We start from the raw sequence: 19926 nt of genomic DNA, 5'->3' as shown, positions 1-19926 counted from the left end.
CCCCGGCTCCGGCTCCCGCCCCGGCCCCGCCACGCCACAGCTGCCGCCAGCCCGGCCGCCCCGCAGCCCCGCAGCCCCACAGCCCCGCACCGCCCGGCTCGGGCCTCGGTGACAGCGGCGGCGCAGTAAGTTGGCAGGAGCCAGTCCCCTCCGTTCTCGCCTCCCCCGCACCTTTTGAACTTGTTGCTGCTGCTCGGCTCGCCTGCGCCTGGCTTTTGGAAGGTGAAAAGGAGGAGGGAAGCACAGAGGGATGGGGGAAGGGGAAGAAGAGCTCGCTTGAGCTTTATTTATGCTCTCTGGGCGCATCGGATTCGGCTGCTCGGGAGCTGCTTTCTCTGCTTTTCCCTTTCCGGGTGCACGGCGAGGAGAAAGTCTCTATGCAACTCAGCCCCGGCGCGCACTTTGCCAGGTATGTACCGCGAACCAGGCGCGTTCTGCGCGGAGGCAGATGCAGCTGCTGCCGCCGCGGCGGCGGCGGCTGCCAGCTCCCGTGTTCTGTAACTGTCACACTGCACCTGAGCTGAACTTGAAAAGAGAGTGAAGGGCCGATTGGGCAAACGCTTTTGGCAGACACAAGGGGTGCTTGCAGACGTAGGGGAGGAGGCTCCGTATTAACGCCCCGCACCGTGCCCACCAAACAGCACCTCCATCTCTGCAAATACGGCCCAAGGAGTAGAGGCGGCGACCCGACTCCCAAAGAGACGTGGGGCAGCGGCTGTGACCGCATCTCGGAAGCTGCAACAACAGGTCGCCTTTCTGAGACTCCGTTGGCGGGAAGGGCCACTTGGAAAGGGAAGGTTTGAAAGAGCTGAACGGGAAGGTGGAAGGGTTGTCTAATTCACCAAAAGAATACCACTGAGTGACTGCCCTTCGTTTTCTCTATCCTACACGACGCATACTGACCCTACATTATCCGGACTGTGTCAGGGAAAAACCAGACACCTGTTTGAAAAAATTGCTGCGTCTAAAGTCAGCTGTGTACTTATTTGTGCCAGGAGTGGCCTGGTTCACCTGCTGGAAGAGGTTTGGTTAGATTCCGCTGGGCGTGATTGTTAGGACATTGTTTTTTGTTTTTTCTTACTACTACAAATTCCTGTGTTTGAGGGAAACTTGCCCTTTTGAGAACTGTGACTTCACCAGGAGCTCTACCGTGGAATAGGAGTGATACCTCCGGACCACATTTCTCTGTGGTATTTTGTTTGACGGGCGCAAGTGAGTGATTGGGCTGCTTTGCCCCATTGTAGAGGCCTGTTTGCCCTTCTTGCCTCCACTTCAAGGAACCATGGCGGCGGGTGTAGCAGCATGGCTGCCCTTTGCCAGGGCAGCAGCCATTGGGTGGATGCCTGTGGCCTCGGGGCCCATGCCAGCTCCCCCAAGGCAGGAGAGAAAAAGGACTCAAGATGCTCTGATTGTGCTCAATGTGAGTGGCACCCGTTTCCAGACATGGCAGGACACCCTGGAACGCTATCCAGACACTCTGCTGGGCAGTTCTGAGAGGGACTTTTTCTACCACCCGGAAACTCAGCAGTATTTTTTTGACCGTGACCCAGACATCTTCCGCCACATTTTGAATTTCTACCGCACCGGGAAGCTCCACTATCCTCGCCATGAGTGCATCTCTGCTTATGATGAAGAATTGGCCTTCTTCGGCCTCATCCCAGAGATTATTGGCGACTGCTGTTATGAGGAGTACAAGGACCGCAGGCGAGAGAACGCGGAGCGTCTACAGGACGACGCCGACACTGACAACGCCGGAGAGAGCGCGCTGCCCACTATGACTGCTCGGCAGAGGGTCTGGCGGGCGTTTGAGAACCCCCACACCAGCACCATGGCCCTGGTGTTCTACTATGTTACAGGGTTCTTCATTGCCGTCTCAGTCATCGCGAATGTGGTAGAGACAGTGCCGTGCGGGTCTAGCCCAGGGCACATTAAAGAACTGCCTTGCGGGGAGCGCTACGCGGTGGCCTTCTTTTGCTTGGATACAGCCTGCGTCATGATCTTCACCGTTGAGTACTTGCTTCGCCTGGCTGCAGCGCCTAGTCGTTACCGTTTTGTGCGCAGTGTCATGAGTATCATCGACGTGGTGGCCATCCTGCCTTATTACATTGGGCTGGTGATGACAGACAATGAGGATGTCAGCGGAGCCTTTGTCACGCTCCGGGTGTTCCGGGTCTTCCGGATCTTTAAGTTTTCCCGCCACTCTCAAGGCCTGCGCATCCTGGGGTACACACTGAAGAGTTGTGCCTCAGAACTGGGCTTCTTGCTCTTCTCGCTCACCATGGCTATCATCATTTTTGCTACGGTCATGTTCTACGCAGAGAAGGGGTCTTCAGCCAGCAAGTTCACCAGCATCCCTGCTGCCTTCTGGTACACCATCGTCACCATGACTACACTAGGGTGAGTGCCATCAAGGGAAATGGGATGGAGGTTGAAGGTATGGGAGGTGATTGTGAGTGGACTCAGTAAAGTTACATAATACAGAGGAAATAGCTCTTCTCTTTTTAAATGGATTTAAGAAAGCATTATCTAAGTGGTTTTGAGGAACTCCCTGAAATGGGTATGATACGGCGATTGAAGTGTTTAGGGGTTTTGCTGGCAACTGTTGAGTATTGGCTCCTGAGAGTGATAAATATACAAAGAAATTTTAAAACTCTTGAATATGGGAAATATTATATATATCAATACATAAAGATATAATGAACAACACAACATTGGCACCCACATAAAGGTATGAATATGCATAATATATATTGAAATGCCTAGAAAGTGTTCCAGTGTATTCAAATGTAAAGTTTTCATGTATATTTGAAGTATTATTTTCATGTAAAATAGATACTTTAGGCATTCATTTTTCCTCCAAGAACCATCATTCTTATTTTACATTATAAAACACAGATTATAGATATCATTATCCAAGAATTTTATAATATATATGTACATATTCATATACATGCATTTTCATTTTGGCTGATAGAGTATACAGTTTTCAAATATTAGGGCTGAAACTGATCAACTCTACTAAATGAAGTAGAATGATATTTGCAGCATATTTAAGACTAGAGGTTCATAGTTTCAAAATAAGAAGTCAATGACTATTACTCACAGTTTTTTTATTTTAGAAACTACAGATCCCATCAGGCAATGAGCCTATGACCATTAAATACACGTAGAAGATAGAGCAGTATCTGGTGAGATTGATGGTCACCAGGAGCCAATTGTATAATAGAATTTTGTGCATTCTGATTTCCATCTATAATTCTTCTGTGTATTCTTTTATTTGGGGGTAATGGTGTTCTGCAACCAAAGGGGCATATTTCAAATTAATGTTTTTTCAAAAAATTAATATGAAGCTAGAATTAAGATTTTTTTAAGTTGGTAGAAAAAAGGGAAAGTGAATGATTAGTGTTAATCAAACTGTAGAAAAGTAGCACGATTTATATATTACAGGATCTAATAAAATAAAATAGAGCCTTTTACTTTTATGAGTTCTTAGGTAAGCCAAGTAGTGATGTTAGTGCCCTTTCTTCAGCTTTTTGCTGCTTTTCTTGCATAGTTAATCAGTTCAGTAAGGGTTTGGTAATGGCTGTAGGAAGAAGTTATTCCCAAGGCTGCTTTGTAAAGTTGTTTCTGGCTAATTTAATTGTCTTCTTTAAATGACAATGTGATTAAAGTCAACTTAATTGTATTAGCCATATTGCATTGAACAGAATTTCTCATATTGTCATATGGCCAACTAATGGAATATTTTATATGTGAAGAATTTTTGGCTAAGTTAATTAAATTGTGCTAAACAAAAGCTAAACACTGCTTGTGATTTTGATTTAGTCTCATGTATTTTTTTAAGACCTACTGGTGCATTAAAAAAATGAATTAGTGAAAATTCGTATCCTACTGCTTGTATGTCCTTCTTATCCTGTTGGTAGTTTTGTGACAAATTTTGAAGGTGTAGTATAGGTATTTTTTTCTTACCAAAGAGAATTTTATATGTGTGTGTGGTTTGGAGTCTTGTAGTCTTCTTGTCATATGAAATCTTTGTTAGGGACAATTGGGTAGTGCAAATCACTATTAGGACTTTGGATCAGAAATACTTATGAAAAAGAAAATTCTGCTTTAAGAGGAATTAAAGAAACATTAAAAGGAAATACATATGGTTTAAATTTAGTGTCTATGCTGGTGTTCTTCATGAAGTATCAGTGAATCATTTTGATTAAGTTTTATTAAGTTAATCATTTAATACCATATACTGTGTATATGAATATCAGTATTAAAATGAATGTTGTTGAGAGGCTAATTTCATCTGGCTAGAAGTTCTATTCTAGACATGAGGCACTACTATTATTTTAAAGTTTGTTTCCTGGAATGACATTAATTTTTAAATTTTATTTTAAAACTTATTTTTGCTTTTAGGAAGAAAAAGAGGAAGTATTAGCTATCAATGATTTTTTTTACTGTATAAATAAAATACTTATAAGCATCTACCTTTTGAAATGATTTAAGAAACTAAATCATAATGCCCAAGTCAAATCTATGAAATGGATTTAGCTCTTGCGTTCTTATATAAATAGATTAGAAGAATTAAGTATATACACTTTCTCAAAACTTGGAAGCAAAATGCGAGTTACTTTTAAGACTTAAGTTTCACTGAAGCTGAAATTCTTAATTTTCGGGAAATTAAGCTAATTAATGATCTGATAGACTAGAGCAGTCATACTTTTAAGATGTAGAAATGTTGATGCAGTAAAAATACAATCCATTTATTGAAAAATATATATGAACATTTAAGAAAGTGTATGCTTTATAATACAGCGAAGTTTCTTAGAAAGACATCTTCAGTTCCTCATTAAAATATAGTTATAATGTATTTTATTTTCCTAGAGAAACAGATTTCTGTTTTAAAGATCCTGCCTTGTTGGTGTCTTTGGTTGCATTGTGACTCACAGCTTTATTTAAGAACAGAAAACATTCAACAAAAGCCATTGCCTGAATTTATTTTTTCACTGTAATTTTAAACTTATAAGCTAAAGTGTCAGATCTAAACTTTCTGGAAAATATACAGTAGTTTGAATTAATATCGAGCTGTGTCTGCTAGATGACCCAAAATTTCCTATTATCCTTTCTAGGCCCTTTTTACTTGGCTATTATTTTTAATAGAGCTAATATTAATCAATGAATGATAATAGAAGTGAAAATGGAATCCTAAACAGTGGTTATCAAAAATCTAGCTCATGCAAACATCATCTACATGTGAAGAAAAGACAAGAGCTTTGTAATTCAGGACTGGCAGAATTATCTACCTCTGAGGTCCTTTTAAACAATGTTCAGTTGGGTTTTGGTCTGAAGAAATGACCAGGTCTGTCTTAGAACTATTGTGTATTCATCTCATCATCTTTGTGCTCCTTGAAATCTCAAGCATATCACTATACTGTAACTTAACCATGCTTGTTATATAACTAATTATTTAATTTGCCAGTAAAACTAATGCTTTGAAGTATAATTTTAAGCCTACCCATTTCCTGTTAAAGAAACCTTAAAAGTCCAATTTTAAAAAAATCAGTGAAAGAAAGAATATCAGAAAGATTTTTTAGAAGTGTTTAGACTGAGTAGCCATATATATCTGCTCTTCCATTTTATCTTTTCTTTCTCTGCATATCTATTCACCTTCACTGGCCCTCAGTACCCTTTTACTCCCCCACCTCCCTCCTTTCCATAATATGAACTCTAATTGCTTCCTTAAACAGCCTTGGGAGCAAAAGAACCTGGAACTCCTCTTTTATCCTAATGACCTTTGGCATATAGCATCCAGTTGTTATTTTTCATTCAAGTGGTAGTACTCAAATGGTGCCAAATTTAGGAAATTTTCAAATGTTTGTCAATAATCAAAAGTGACTTTGCAAAAAATATTTAGTAACTTTACCATTGTACCTCAGGTTCATGACTTGTGAGTAAGAAGCAGTACCAGGTGGCACGTTAAATAATTTGAGGAGCTTGGATGCTAGGCAACATCTGCATTTTGGGGCACGATTACTAACCATTTAGACCCTTGTTTTAAAAACAGAGGTTGTAGGGGCGCCTGGGTGGCTCAGTGGGTTAAAAACAGAGGTTGTGTTACTCATCACATAAAACTTAAGAACTTGAGAAGTGCAGTTTCTGTGGTCCACCACTTCTTTAATTTTAAAACAGAGTTGTTTTTATCAAAGTTTTCAGCATGGGAAAGAAAGTCACTATGTGGCATTTCTGTAAAGTTTATGTTTAAAATGCAACTTTATGGGGTGCCTGGGTGGCTCCATTGGTTAAGTGGCTGCCTTGCCTCCGGTCATGATTCCAGGGTCCTGGGATTGAGCCCCATGTAGGCTTCCCACTTAGGAGAAAGCCTGCTTCTCCCTCTGCTTCTGCCTGATACTCCCCCTGCTGTGCTCTTTCTCTCTCTCTCTGTCAAATAAAGAAAATCTTTTAAATATATAAAATAAAATACTACTTTATGATTTTAACTATAAAAATTATGTTCTGATTTCTAAACAAATCTAGGAAAAAAGAAGTTCATCTGTGGTATACCATCATCAGAAACAAATACAGTAGAATTACTTCTGCACTCTCAGAAAACTCAGTGTAGTTGTCTATTTATAAGACTCTACAAAACTACCACTATAATATTTCAATTTTAATAGTTTCAATAAATTGCTATTTTAAGAAATAAAAACACAAAATAGTTTTTCATCTCAGTTTTCCTAACAGTGTATCCACATCAATGTGTCCTCTTTTTAGAGTGGCTTGATTGGAGAGGGATTATATATAAAAATATGTCATGTATATGTCACATATGTTTTATGTACTGCAGATATGTTATATATCCCATATAACATAAATATATTAAATATGTTGCATGTTATTTATCTTTTAACATATATGTGTTATATAACACATGTGTTGTTAAATATATATTCTTAAAAAGAATGAACCCTTAAATATTTTCCTGCTATCAATCACTATTCTGATTGCATAGCTTTGGGGAATGCCGGAATAAGCTTGCAGAATCATTTACATAGAAACTTTTGGTTTACCCAGTTATTACTCAAAATGAGTAGAATTACTTTCCCCTGCATCAGCATCTGCATGTAAATATTGCTAGCATGTTAATCAAATACTTCTTTACACAGTGGGAAGTACCAAATTTATCTTTCAGATGAGGAGCCATGCTATTGGTAAAAACCACTTTTATTTTTGCATACTATGTTCATTGTGTGTGTGCGTGTGTTTAAGGGAGAGTGCATGCCATACAACGGGGCAGGGAGGGGCAGAGGAGAGGGAAGCAAGAATCTCAAGCAGGCTCTGTGCCCAGGTGAGAGCCCGACTAAAGGCTGGATCTCACCAGAGATCATGACCTGAGCAGAAATCAAGAGTCAGATGCTTAACTGACTGAGCCACAGGCTCAGCCATAGGCTCCCTGCAGACTATGACGTATATTTTTATAAAATTCTTTATAGATCATGTTCATTGTTGGGAGTCGAAAATGAACTTTTAAAGAAATGTAGAGAAATGTGATATGCATTCCAAGTAACCAAATCTTAACTGTCTTTGTTTTGTTTTAGTCATCATTTGAATATAGGTAATATATGACATGACATGCATACCTATTTTTAAATGTGTATATTTGCTTAGCATTTTCCTTTTTTTCTTTAAAATAAATATTTACTTGGTTGCCAAGAAGAGGTGTGTCATGTGTCACATAATAGTGATGTAATTAAACTGCAGGAGCATTTTTTGTTTGTTTCGTGTTTTTACTTATTTTTTTTTTCTGAAGACCTTGAGACATTACCTGGGAGTGTGTAATAATAACTAACTAGGGATTACTGCTGATACTGCAGGGATAAGAAAGGAATCCGTTCTGTCTTTATTCTATTGACATAATGCATTTCTCTCCTAATTCTGCTTTTTGGGACTCACACAACGTTTCTCAGTATCACTGTGGGCTCTGCATGTACTTACACAGTCCTGGGCTCTAGTCTCACGGTGCCCAGCTGATGTAATAAAAGCATGTGTTCTTGTTCAGGGAACTGTTAGGCCATTTGGAAGCAAGCTATGTGGCAGTAACTATTTTACCTGGCCTGATGAGGAAGAAAATAATTCTTTGACTTGAATGACCTAAAAAAGAGTTGGCCTGTGAGTTGTTAGAATGATACAGTTTAACTTCTGTATCATTGAAAGACCAAGAATGTTGGAAAGAATATTCATCGAAAAGGAAATATTATTTATCCTTCAGAGCTATAATGATGATTTTACTCTTTTTCCCCCCAGTATAAGACTCTTCATGTCTTATACTGTTTTCTGAGCACTTAATACATATATATAGTATATACTATATAGTTTTTCATATATAATGTATCACACACATACATATTTATGTATTGCTTATGTTTATTTAAATATATATAAGTATATATATGTATATGTGGGTATGTATACGACCATCGCTATCCCATTGGCAATAGCTAGATTTGACAGTGTGGGATATAGTTTCGTATTGAAAAGAAACATAGGAGTGCAACACCATCTCTACATTTATGTCCACACTGAGACTGTCCCTTGCTTTAGTAGATCCCATTGGAATGTTACCCTTTAGTTACTCCGTCTGAGAACCAGACTTCAACCATGATCTTCTCCACGAGGCCTTCTCAACCTCCCAGCCGCCATTATCTATAGTTAGGATTTTACTTGACATTAGTAAGTGCTATTTTATATATAACTTATGGTTTTACTCCTTGCCTTTCTAACTAGATTGAAAGGCTTTTGAAGTATGGGTCTATACCTTTTGGGGACTTACTACCTACTAGCTCAGTGCCTAAACATAGAAAAATCTATATTAAAGCTTTGCAGACCATGGTGTGAGTGACACCAGCCCACCATGCAGAGCTCCTTAGCTGTAAACAGTCTCAACATTGGCAATAATTTACTAATCTAATCTTTGGCTTCATTCAGTGTTAGGAAAAATTGGAATTTATTACTTGAATATTTTGTCTTTGTACTACAGTCTACCCTTTTTAGACTTGGGAGAGCTGTGAGACTCCACCACTCTTTGATCTGTAACCAATTTTCTTCAAAAGTTAGAATTAATGGCTGTCAATGGCTATTTCCTTAATCAGTTTTCTTCCTGGTGAAGGCTGGTAAATTGCAGATGCCTCTGGGAAGCATATGGGGATGACTTACAAGGCAAACGAATCAGCACAGAAATGTTCTGCCTTGTCTTTCAACCTCAATTCCCCCAGTAAACATGAGCTGGCACTTTTTTCTCTTTCCAGGCCCACTCATTTATGCATAAAATGGAATTGTTTAAAAATAGTGCACTGTTGTCTATAAATGACACATAAGATAAATGTAGCCTATCAGAAAGAAGTTCCTGCTTGAAGCGATTAAAAGGCAGGTGTACAAAATGTAAACATACATGTAGATACGTATCCTGGCACTTTGCATTGGGAATTTTGACATGTCTGTTATGTAAAGAAGATCTGAATTATAAAAAGTGTGGGGAGAATAGGGGGTGAATTACCAAGTTAATAAGGAGAAAGAAGAACATTGAAAGAGTAGGATGACAGTTGAAATAATGTCAGATAGAATGGGAAGGTTTTGTTCTAAAAGTGAAAGGTCTTGTCTTTTTTGCTCTCATGTGGGCCTGATTCTTCCGTTGTCCTCATTTTCTTCACTTTTAAGAATAACAATAATCATGCTTTTGGAAACCCACAGTTTTACCAGTAGCATATACCCCCAGCAAATCAAAATGTGACTCATAGAGTTCATTGCAATTTAACAGACTTTTGTTGATCACTTACTACCTGTCATTGACCACAGCAGTAAATGTAACTGCAATTTCCTGACCTTAAGGACCATGTATTCTAGTGGCGGAGGTGGAAAGAAAACCATATAAATATATAATTCCAGGTAGCTGTCGGTGCTACCAACAAAATAAATGAGGTAAGACAAGACTGTTGACCAACTGAAGGGATGAAGTGAGTTCTGTGACTATCTGGGTAAAGAGCTTTAGATGAGGAAGGAAAAGAAGTACAAAGACCTCAAGGTAAGAGTAGCCTTGGTGTACACCACCTAAGGCCACTGTAATTAAAGCAAAGAAGGGGAGGGGCTTAGTAGCAAATGCTATCTGAGAGGTAGTGGGGACTAGATGATGTGGGACATTGTAGACCATAGTAAAGACTTCTGGTTTTATTCAAGACATAATGGGGACACATTCAAGAATTATGAGCATGGTAAAGATAGAATATGATTTTTGTCTTTAAATGAGCACAAGTTCTGAACATTTAACATTTTTTAAATGGTCATTTTAACATTAATTTCTTCACTGTGTATAAATCCTCATCCTTTGTTAGATTCATTATACTTACCTTAACTTGAAATTTATATCTACTTATTCATGAGATTTTCCAGAAAAATGGAGTATTTTATAAGAATGCATGATTAAAGTATTCCCAAATGACAAAAATAAACCTAGTTCAAATGAGAAAATGAATTCTACATGTTAGCTAAAAAGACCAAAGTGTTTCTCAATAGATATGGAGCTATCTGAGAAATGACTAGGGATTATTATTTATCTTGAATATAGATTTATAGACTTATAGTTGTCAATTCTAATGTTCATGTGCAAGAATGTCATATATACTTTGGATTCTACTTAAAGAATTTTCATTCCTTTTTTTCTTCCCCTCACTTTTCAGTAGGTACATATATCCCTGGTCAGGTGTTTGGCTGTTTCTGTGAATCTGAAAGAAAAAAGGGTTTACCTGTCTTTAAAACTTTAAAAATGCCAGAGGATATGTATTTTTTTTTCTTTTTTTTTTCTTTTTTTTTTGCACTGTTTCCCTTTTTATTTATTTTTTTTTCAGCGTAACAGTATTCGTTCTTTTTGCACAACACCCAGTGTTCATGCAAAACGTGCCCTCCCCATCACCCACCACCTGTTCCCCCAACCTCCCACCCCTGACCCTTCAAAACCCTCAGGTTGTTTTTCAGAGTCCATAGTCTCTTATGGTTCGCCTCCCCTCCCCAATGTCCATAGCCCGCTCCCCCTCTCCCAATCCCACCTCCCCCCAGCAACCCCCAGTTTGTTTTGTGAGATTAAGAGTCATTTATGGTTTGTCTCCCTCCCAATCCCATCTTGTTTCATTTATTCTTCTCCTATCCCCCTACCCCCCCATGTTGCTTCTCCATGTCCTCATATCAGGGAGATCATATGATAGTTGTCTTTCTCCGATTGACTTATTTCACTAAGCATGATACGCTCTAGTTCCATCCACGTCGTCGCAAATGGCAAGATTTCATTTCTTTTGATGGCTGCATAGTATTCCATTGTGTATATATACCACATCTTCTTGATCCATTCATCTGTTGATGGACATCTAGGTTCTTTCCATAGTCTGTCTATTGTAGACATTGCTGCTATAAACATTCGGGTACACGTGCCCCTTCGGATCACTATGTTTGTATCTTTAGGGTAAATACCCAGTAGTGCAATTGCTGGGTCATAGGGTAGTTCTATTTTCAACATTTTGAGGAACCTCCATGCTGTTTTCCAGAGTGGTTGGACCAGCTTGCATTCCCACCAACAGTGGAGGAGGGTTCCCCTTTCTCCACATCCTCTCCAGCATCTGTCATTTCCTGACTTGTTAATTTTAGCCATTCTGACTGGTGTGAGGTGATATCTCATTGTGGTTTTGATTTGTATTTCCCTGATGCCGAGTGACGTGGAGGGCCAACAGACACATGAGGATATGTATTTTTAAACTCAAATTTAATTAGAACCATACATGTAGCAGATGTGTATTTGTGAAAACTTACAGAGGCATTACCATTGCTTTGGTAAGAATCATCATGCTGGAGTGTGTGTATGTATCCCAGATGAGCAATTTGTGAAAATATTTCCTAACTCTAAGGGAAGTCAGTGTGGCATCTCAATTTGGCGTTCTGTTCCCATTAGAACCTCTGTCCTTCGGATAATTCTGCATCCTACCCAGTACTTCTATCTGCAGACTTGATTTCTGATGATTTTAAGCTAGGGTTCATGAGGGTCATCACAAAGGAAAAAGTCCTGGCATTCCCTGTCCTTTGCACGTGAAACGATCAAGACAATTACATTCTGATAATTACTAGCCTTCCTTTGTTTTGAATGGGGAACTTTTTCTTTTCATCTTGATGCAGAAATTGAAACTATGTAACCCTATACCATGTTAATACATTTGGAAAAAGAAAATCCTTATGCATATTGTTTTAGATCATACTGTGGAACTTTAGTTTCTAGTTCTTACCAAATGTGGTGTTTGGGAATGAAAAGTAAACACATGTATTTGTAATCTTCTTGACTTAGATCAGCCTAGTAATGCATATTGGACACAATCGGGTCAGGAAAAAAAAACAAAACATATGGATTCTCACAAATGTCTGGTTTTCTTCTTCATTCTAAAGTTACTAAAATCATGGAATTTTGATTTGCAGGGATCTTTAGAAATCATCTTGTAGAAACTTCTCAGTTTATACTTGAAAAAACTGGGAAACAAAATCACAAAGCTAGTTAGTGGAAGAATATAAGCTTGATTTCTGGGGGATCTTTTGAAGTCTAATACACTTAGGGCGCAATTGACTGAAGTCTTTTTTTCCTCCATATTTCTTTCTCTATTGTATAATCTACTTTCATCATTAAAGAAAATATTACAAACAAGCAGAGCAATAAAGCCAAGTACTATACATATATATAACTAGTCCTTAGCCCCCATTAGATAAAAAGTTATATGTGTGTGTGTATATAATACATATATATAATATATATATATTCCCCCGTTATACAATAAATTATACATATATAACTGAACTAGTAATGTAGGTAAACAAGTTCATGCAAAAAGTCTCATCTTGTCATTCTTCCCTTGGTCATCTGATACTTGTTAAATCTTTGAAATTAAAGGCAATTATTAAATTGAAGTTTCAACTCTGAATTTTAGATGACTATCTAAAGTTATGATTTTGTTAATTTTAATATTAGTGATGTTAAAAGTAGGCCATGAAATCAGTGTCAAGTCATTTGTTTGACTTGCTTTGGTCTGAAAAATAGGAATTCAAATTTTAGAATATCAGATGCATTCATAAATTGCCCCAGAAAAATCATGTTATGTTTACTTCATAAAGTTGAAAGACATGTTAAGGTTCAAATGAAAGAATTTTTTAAAATATTTTTCAATTAAACACCATAACAATGAGTATATGTTGAGAAGATCATCTCAAACTTGTTTATATAGTATAATTCCACTTTGAAAAACATATAAAAATATTGTCTTAATCCCTGGAATTACTGAAGGGAAAACAACTCCTTCTTTAATTCCCTTGAGATTTTAAAAAAAAGTTAACATTCTGAAAAATTACGTGGTAACCAGAAATTGCTAGTACATTGGGAGAAATCTTCAAGATGAAGCCCAATTGATAAATCATAAGAGGACCTTGCATTTCAATAGCCTATATTTAAAAGAGCTATATGCTTGAAGAGCTAAGCCAAGATGCATTGCTTTTGTTTTTCTCCAGATACACGGAATTTAATTATCATCTTTTTCATGACACACTTCTATCATTCATTCATTCGTAGCCCTGTTTATCATTTTATTTGTTTAATAAATTTTAATAATGTGATATGCAAACATAATATGTACAGGCAAGAGCCTACCCCCAAACTAAAGCTATAGCATTGATATTAACCTACATCTAAACATTAGCACCTTGGGCACCTGGGTGGCTCAGTTGGTTAAGCGACTGCCTTCAGCTCAGGTCATGATCCCAGAGTCCAGGGATGGAGTCCCACATCGGGCTCCCAGCTCCATGGGGTGTCTGCTTCTCCCTCTGACCTTCTACCCTCTCACGCTCTCTCTCTCTCAAATGAATAAATAAAATGTTTAAAAATAATAAAATAAAATAGACATTAGCACCTCTTTTTCCCGTTGTGTCCCACTGTCTTTCTCTGCTGGAGATAACTATCATCCTGTATCCTGTATTTTCATTCTTAAAACTGTATTTTTTAGGGGCGCCTGGGTAGCTCAGTGGGTTAAAGCCTCTGCCTTTGGCTCAGGTCATGATCTCAGGGTCCTGGGATCGAGCCCCGCATCTAGCTCTCTGCTCCACAGGGAGCCTGCTTCCTCCTCTCTCTCTGCCTGCCTCTCTGCCTGCTTGTGATTTCTCTCTGTCAAATAAATAAAATATTAAAAAAAAACCTGTATTTTTTAATTGGGAGATTTTTTAACTTTATGAAAGGCTACTATGTTGCATACAGTCTTTTGCGTTCTTTCATATAATGTATCACCAAGGTTCATCCATATTGTTGCTGTGCACAATAATTCATTTTTTTTTTTGCTACTATATAATCTCTTGCTCCATTATGTGATTATTCCATAGTTTATTCAACACCTCTCTAGTGCCTTCCAGGTTAGTTCTAGGTTTTTTTTGGTAGAATGCTATTGTGCAAATTGTTGGCATGAGCAAATGTTTTTCTTACGTATATAACTTGGAGTGTAATTGGTGGGTCATAGGTATGAATACTTAACTTCGGGGGATGATGCCAAATTTTTCCAAAGTTGCTGCATCAATTGACACTTCTGCTACTCACAAATTAATAAAGAAAATTTCAGAAAAAAGGATTTCTATGAGGCAGTGAGATGCAATGGGAAGAGGAAGGTGCATATGGTTAGATGTGAGTTTCTATGAAGAAATTAAGAATGCAGTTTTTTTATTGGCAGCATTTTACCTTGATCTTTTTGAAATGAGCAGGTAATATAATTGTAGCAATCCTAACTTGCATTGTGTTTAACTCCATGACTTGTAGTTGGATTTTTCTTTTTCTTTCAACCTGAAAAGATTCATTCTGGTAAACATTGCATTTATGTTTTCACAATGTGAAATATTTTAACTTCAGCTTCATGTTTGAACTCAAGGCCAATAATATGAAAACATCAAACCTGAAAATATCTTGCAAGGCTTTGGTTTACTTATTCATATGAAATTAAGAATGAGGATTGAAAATGACATTCAGTTGGTTTTCTGAGACTTTATAGTATTTTATAAAATGTTACATACAACTTTCTACAAACATTTGTACAACCAAGAAACTGCCCACATCTTCTCCATTCGTATTATCTAATTTATCACAATATTACTGCAGTTAGAAAAAACTGTGCTAATTTCAAGGCATCTCATAGACATTTAGAAGGAGACACATTACTGTGAAACAGGATATATGAATAAATGTCAAAGGAAATTACCTCCATTTCAGGAAATTCTTAATTATGGAAATTAAAGTGAATATTATTTCCAGTTCTTCATGGATGATCTTGCATTTTTTTAATGTTTGCAACAAAAGGCCAGTGTTTTGGGAAAAGCATAATTAATTTACAATGCATATATGTCGATCTGTTGCCTTTTTTTAACATAGTGTTTGTGCTTTTGGCTTTAAAAATCACATGAGGGGCACCTGCGTGGCTCAGTGGGTTAAGCCCCTGCCTTCCACTCAGGTTGTGATCTCAGGGTCCTGGGATCAAGCCCCACATCAGGCTCTCTGCTTAGCAGGGAGCCTGCTTCCCCCTCTCTCTCTGCCTGCCTCTCTGCCTACTTGTGATCTGTCTGTCAAATAAATAAAATCTTTAAAAAAATAAAAATTACATATTTACAAATTTGTTACAAAATTTGTTACAAAATGTTAGAAGATAACAGTAAATATTCTTATAAAAAAGAAAATATAATTTACAAAATGGCTATAAACTCTGCGGAAATAGGCACTTTTTATTCAGGAATGCCTGTTGATTTCAGAGAGGACTTTATTATTCTCATGTGAAAAGTCCAAATACCTTCATAATCACCTAACTTAAAAGTAAGATTATTCTATTTCAGAATTAAAGGGTGTTGTTTTTTCAGTCAAGTACCGAATTTTAGCAGTGTGTTCTGAAATATGCTGTTAAAGCCAAACTAAATAAATTGAATAGTCACTTTAGACTATTCACATTCCTTTTACTTCCATCTCTTCATTAATCTCCACATTATACAGGGTCTAGTTTCTGGATTCATATCTGTTATTTATTTATTTAAAGATTTTATTTATTTGACAGAGAGAGAGAGCACGAGTAGGGCGAGTGGCAGGGAGAGGGCGAAGGAGAAACAGGCTCCCTGTTGAGCGGGGAGCCCGGTGCTGGGTGCTCCCATCCTAGAATCCCAAGATCCTGACCTGAGCCAAACAGAGGCAGGTTCTCACCCAACTGAGCCATCAGGAACCCCTATATATATGTTATTTTAAATATTACTAAAATATGTGTTAATGTATATACCCATATATTTTTTTAAAAGTACAGACACATAGACATCAATATAAAGTGTGTAAATATGTAAGTAAGTATTATATACATGTGCATAAGTTGATACATACGTACTCTCTCCTGTTATTTTTCTAGGAGAACACAATGATAATACTTTTAAGAAGTGAGGGAAGAACAACTTTATATTTCATTTTGTACCTTTTTGTATTCTTTTTTTCTCCCATTAGTCTACAGAACTTCTGTTATAAAGGACTCTTTGGTCACATTTGAGGCCTTTTTCTTCGTATTTTTTCTATGTAAAAATCTTATCAGATATTATTTAGAATTAGATCTCTTCTACAATAACCCTTTTGATGACTCACTCAAAAAGGTCATAAATATAGAGGGTAATATATTAGAAATGGCCTGGATTTAAATACCAGCTCAATGGTGTTGGTCAAGTTACTTAAATTCTATTTACCTAAGATTCCCATTTGTGAAATAAGTTAGCAATTCCTGCCTCTTAGGGCTTTTATGGAAATTAAATGCAAATATATAAAGTTCTTAGAACACTACCTTCTACAGAGGTGCTACATGAGGGATTATTATTTTGATTATTATTAAATATATGATACTAATATTAAATATAGTACTTTTTTGCATAAGAAAAAGTAGTAAGGGAGTAGGAGGAAACTTTGGAAAGTAATGAATATGTCTGTGGCCTTGATGGTGGTGATGGTTTCAAGGGTGTATACTCATCCCCAAACTCATCAAATTGTAGACATTAAGTATGTATAGCTTGGAAGGAAAGGAAGGAAGAGAGGGAAGGAGCAAGGAGGGAGGGAAGGAAATAAACTAGGAATAGAAGGGGGGGAAGTCTTTAGTGGGTCACCCAGCAGTCAGTCAGGAAATGATCTCTGGAAATGAAGAGATACTGACTGAAGACACACCTTAAATCAAGAGGTGCTTCCTATTTAGAAACTGGAATTTTATGTCTTCCTATAAAACTTTTCATTGTTGTTGAAAATGCAACAGTTAATGAATTTGGGTTATCGAATTACAAAAACTTTGTGTCTCTGGCAAATTTGTTTTGGAATTACATGCTTAATCACTCCTTTATTATTTTTTTAACTATGCCAGTTTTCAAAGAGGATTTGAAACTATTTGCTGTCAAACGAACCAAAAGATTAAATAAGCAAGTACCAACTATTAAAGATGAAGGGGAAAAACAATTAAATAAAGCATTAGTGAACATAAATTCAGCTCTGAACTTCCTGGCAGCCAAAGAAAAAAAGGAAAAGTGTAGCATATTTCACAGCTCTGTTTATCGAAGAAGGGAGGATATCATACATCTGGAAGAGTTTCTTTTTAGAAGAGGTAGAGTCTAAGATAATCTGCTCAGTGGATCCTATTAGCCACCAACATAATGAACAGTGTCTGCACCAATAGTTTCCGAAATATTTAGAAGTAGTTTTGATTTGGCCTTTTTATGCCAAGCAAATACTATATGAATATAAAAATATTTTCGTAGGAAATATAAATGATGTGATCAAAATATATAACTTTCAGATAATAAGATTCATATGTAGAGTTTAGCAAATTCTGAGTGACATTTCTGTGTGGACTAAAAGCCACCAGAATTAGGATTACTTGGAACACTTATTAAAAATGGGTATTGCTAAAAAAAAAAAAAAAAGGTATTCCTGGTGTTCATCTAAACAGTTTAAATAGTCTCTGGAGATAGGAATCATGATGGCTGCATTTTCACTTCTCACATTACATTTTAAGAACCACTGATCTGGAAGAATATATGAGCCTATCTCTACCATTAACATCCTGGAATATTACTGACGTTGCGCTCGAATTTTGAAATGAAGTAAAAAACAACCCATGTAAGGGACGCCTGGATGGCTCAGTGGGTTAAAGCCTCTGCCTTAGGTTCGGGTCATGATCCCAGGGTCCTGGGATCGAGTTCCGCTCAGCAGGGAGCCTGCTCTTCTCTCTCTCTCTGTCTGCCTCTCTGCCTACTTGTGATCTCTGTCTGTCAAATAAATAAATAAAATCTTAAAAAAAAAAAAAAACAAAAAAAAAAAACCAACCCATGTAAAATAATGATCCAGACAAAGTAGATAATAAGAGGTCGTTTTCAGTATGACTTAATGAAGGTGTATAGAGAGAAACATAGATAGGAATTCAAGAATCTTGACTGTAGGTGATAACCTGATTCTTTTTTGCAAAAGCCCTATTCTGTTCTGTGCTATGAAATAAGGTTTCATGGACAGTAACCAATACTCTCTAGTATTTTGGAGAGCAACTGGAATAAAGAAGACACAGCTGCTTCCTTTGGGGAATTTAGGGTTGTACATATTAAAAGTTACTGATTTCTTAACTGCCAGGGATGGGTGGGTTGAGCTTTCCTTAGTGGAGGCCCAAGGTACCAACCAGTTGGTCATAATGAAAGCCAAGAATGTGCAGTCTTGGTTCAGAGCGGCAGAATAAGGGGAGAGCTTATGAGGAGCAAAACAACAGCAGGCATAAAGATATCTAAATCTCATCAGATGAAAATTTTCTTTGGGTAAATATTTTTTCTCCTTTTTCCCCCCTCCTTTTTCTTCTATATAAACAGAAAGTTGATTTGAAAGGATTTACTTTCCAAAGAGGATAATTTTTAATCACATGTTAGAGATTTGAACCGTGGAAGATCTAAAGATAGAAAACAAATTACTGATGGATTCTTAGATCATAATGGAGCATAAAAGGAGGTTTTATGTAGAAATCTACTAAATGGTTGATTTGATGTTGAGCTTTTTAATTGGCTTTTCATGATGTTAGTCTGTCCAAAATGACTTTGTGTTCTTTCCTGGTAGACATAGGGAAGTATGCAATAAGACTTTTCCCAGGAGGTCTAGGTATAGAGAGCGTGAAAGGCCTATTGAAGGTCAACATGGCCAAGGATTGATGTTCACTTTCTTGCCTTGGAGGATGCTATCTGATTAGCTGTGGTTACAGGATTTCTGGTTATCAGCATTCATAAAGAAAGGAAATCTAGAGTCAAAGTTATGATTCAATTATAAAAGTTCTCATGAATATAATCTCATTCAAACTCAAATGTTGTTTAGTATTAAGATCAGGAGGTCTGATGTGACATTTGACTTGGTTTGAAGTGAGATAATGTAGATGATGCAGATTTATCCCAAATCAGATTATTGGAAGGAGAGTCTTATGATGCTTCTGTAAAGCCTTTCTTCCTGAACAGGATATATATGGAGAGGGAGGGGGAAATGAAGAAAAATGTGTAAGGAGATAATCTGACTCTTACAGTGGGGCAGAGAAGAGTCTACAGTGATTGGGCCCCTAAGCTGTGGCAGGCACCACCCCTATAGACATAAACAGTATTATTTTTTCATACATGTATTGACTGCTCCGCTTGCTTTACCATATTTTGAATCAAAATATTCCTACTGGTAAGACATAAATGAAAATATGCAAAATAATTACTCAATAAAGTGGAAAACATGAGATCAAAATTAGACCACTTTAGTAAGAGTACATTTAAGTTCAAACAGTTGGAACTAGCATTAAAAAATCAGGCAAACTTTTAGCTCAAATC

At 37.3% G+C, this 19926-nt stretch overlaps 1 protein-coding gene across 1 annotated transcript in view; it reads left to right on the top strand.

Annotated features, from left to right (window-relative positions):
- Positions 1-261: 261 nt before the first annotated feature.
- Positions 262-19926, top strand: part of KCND2 (potassium voltage-gated channel subfamily D member 2) — a 496309-nt gene continuing 476644 nt past the window's right edge. Inside the window, exon 1 of the mRNA XM_046021625.1 lies at positions 262-2397. Coding sequence (XP_045877581.1) covers positions 1283-2397 — 1115 coding nt within the window. The 5' untranslated portion in view covers positions 262-1282. The remainder of the gene's footprint in view (positions 2398-19926) is intronic.

This window comes from Meles meles, chromosome 10 (genome assembly GCF_922984935.1).
Source record: "Meles meles chromosome 10, mMelMel3.1 paternal haplotype, whole genome shotgun sequence".
NCBI lineage: Eukaryota > Metazoa > Chordata > Mammalia > Carnivora > Mustelidae > Meles > Meles meles.
This window is presented reverse-complemented; position numbering and strand designations above follow the sequence as displayed.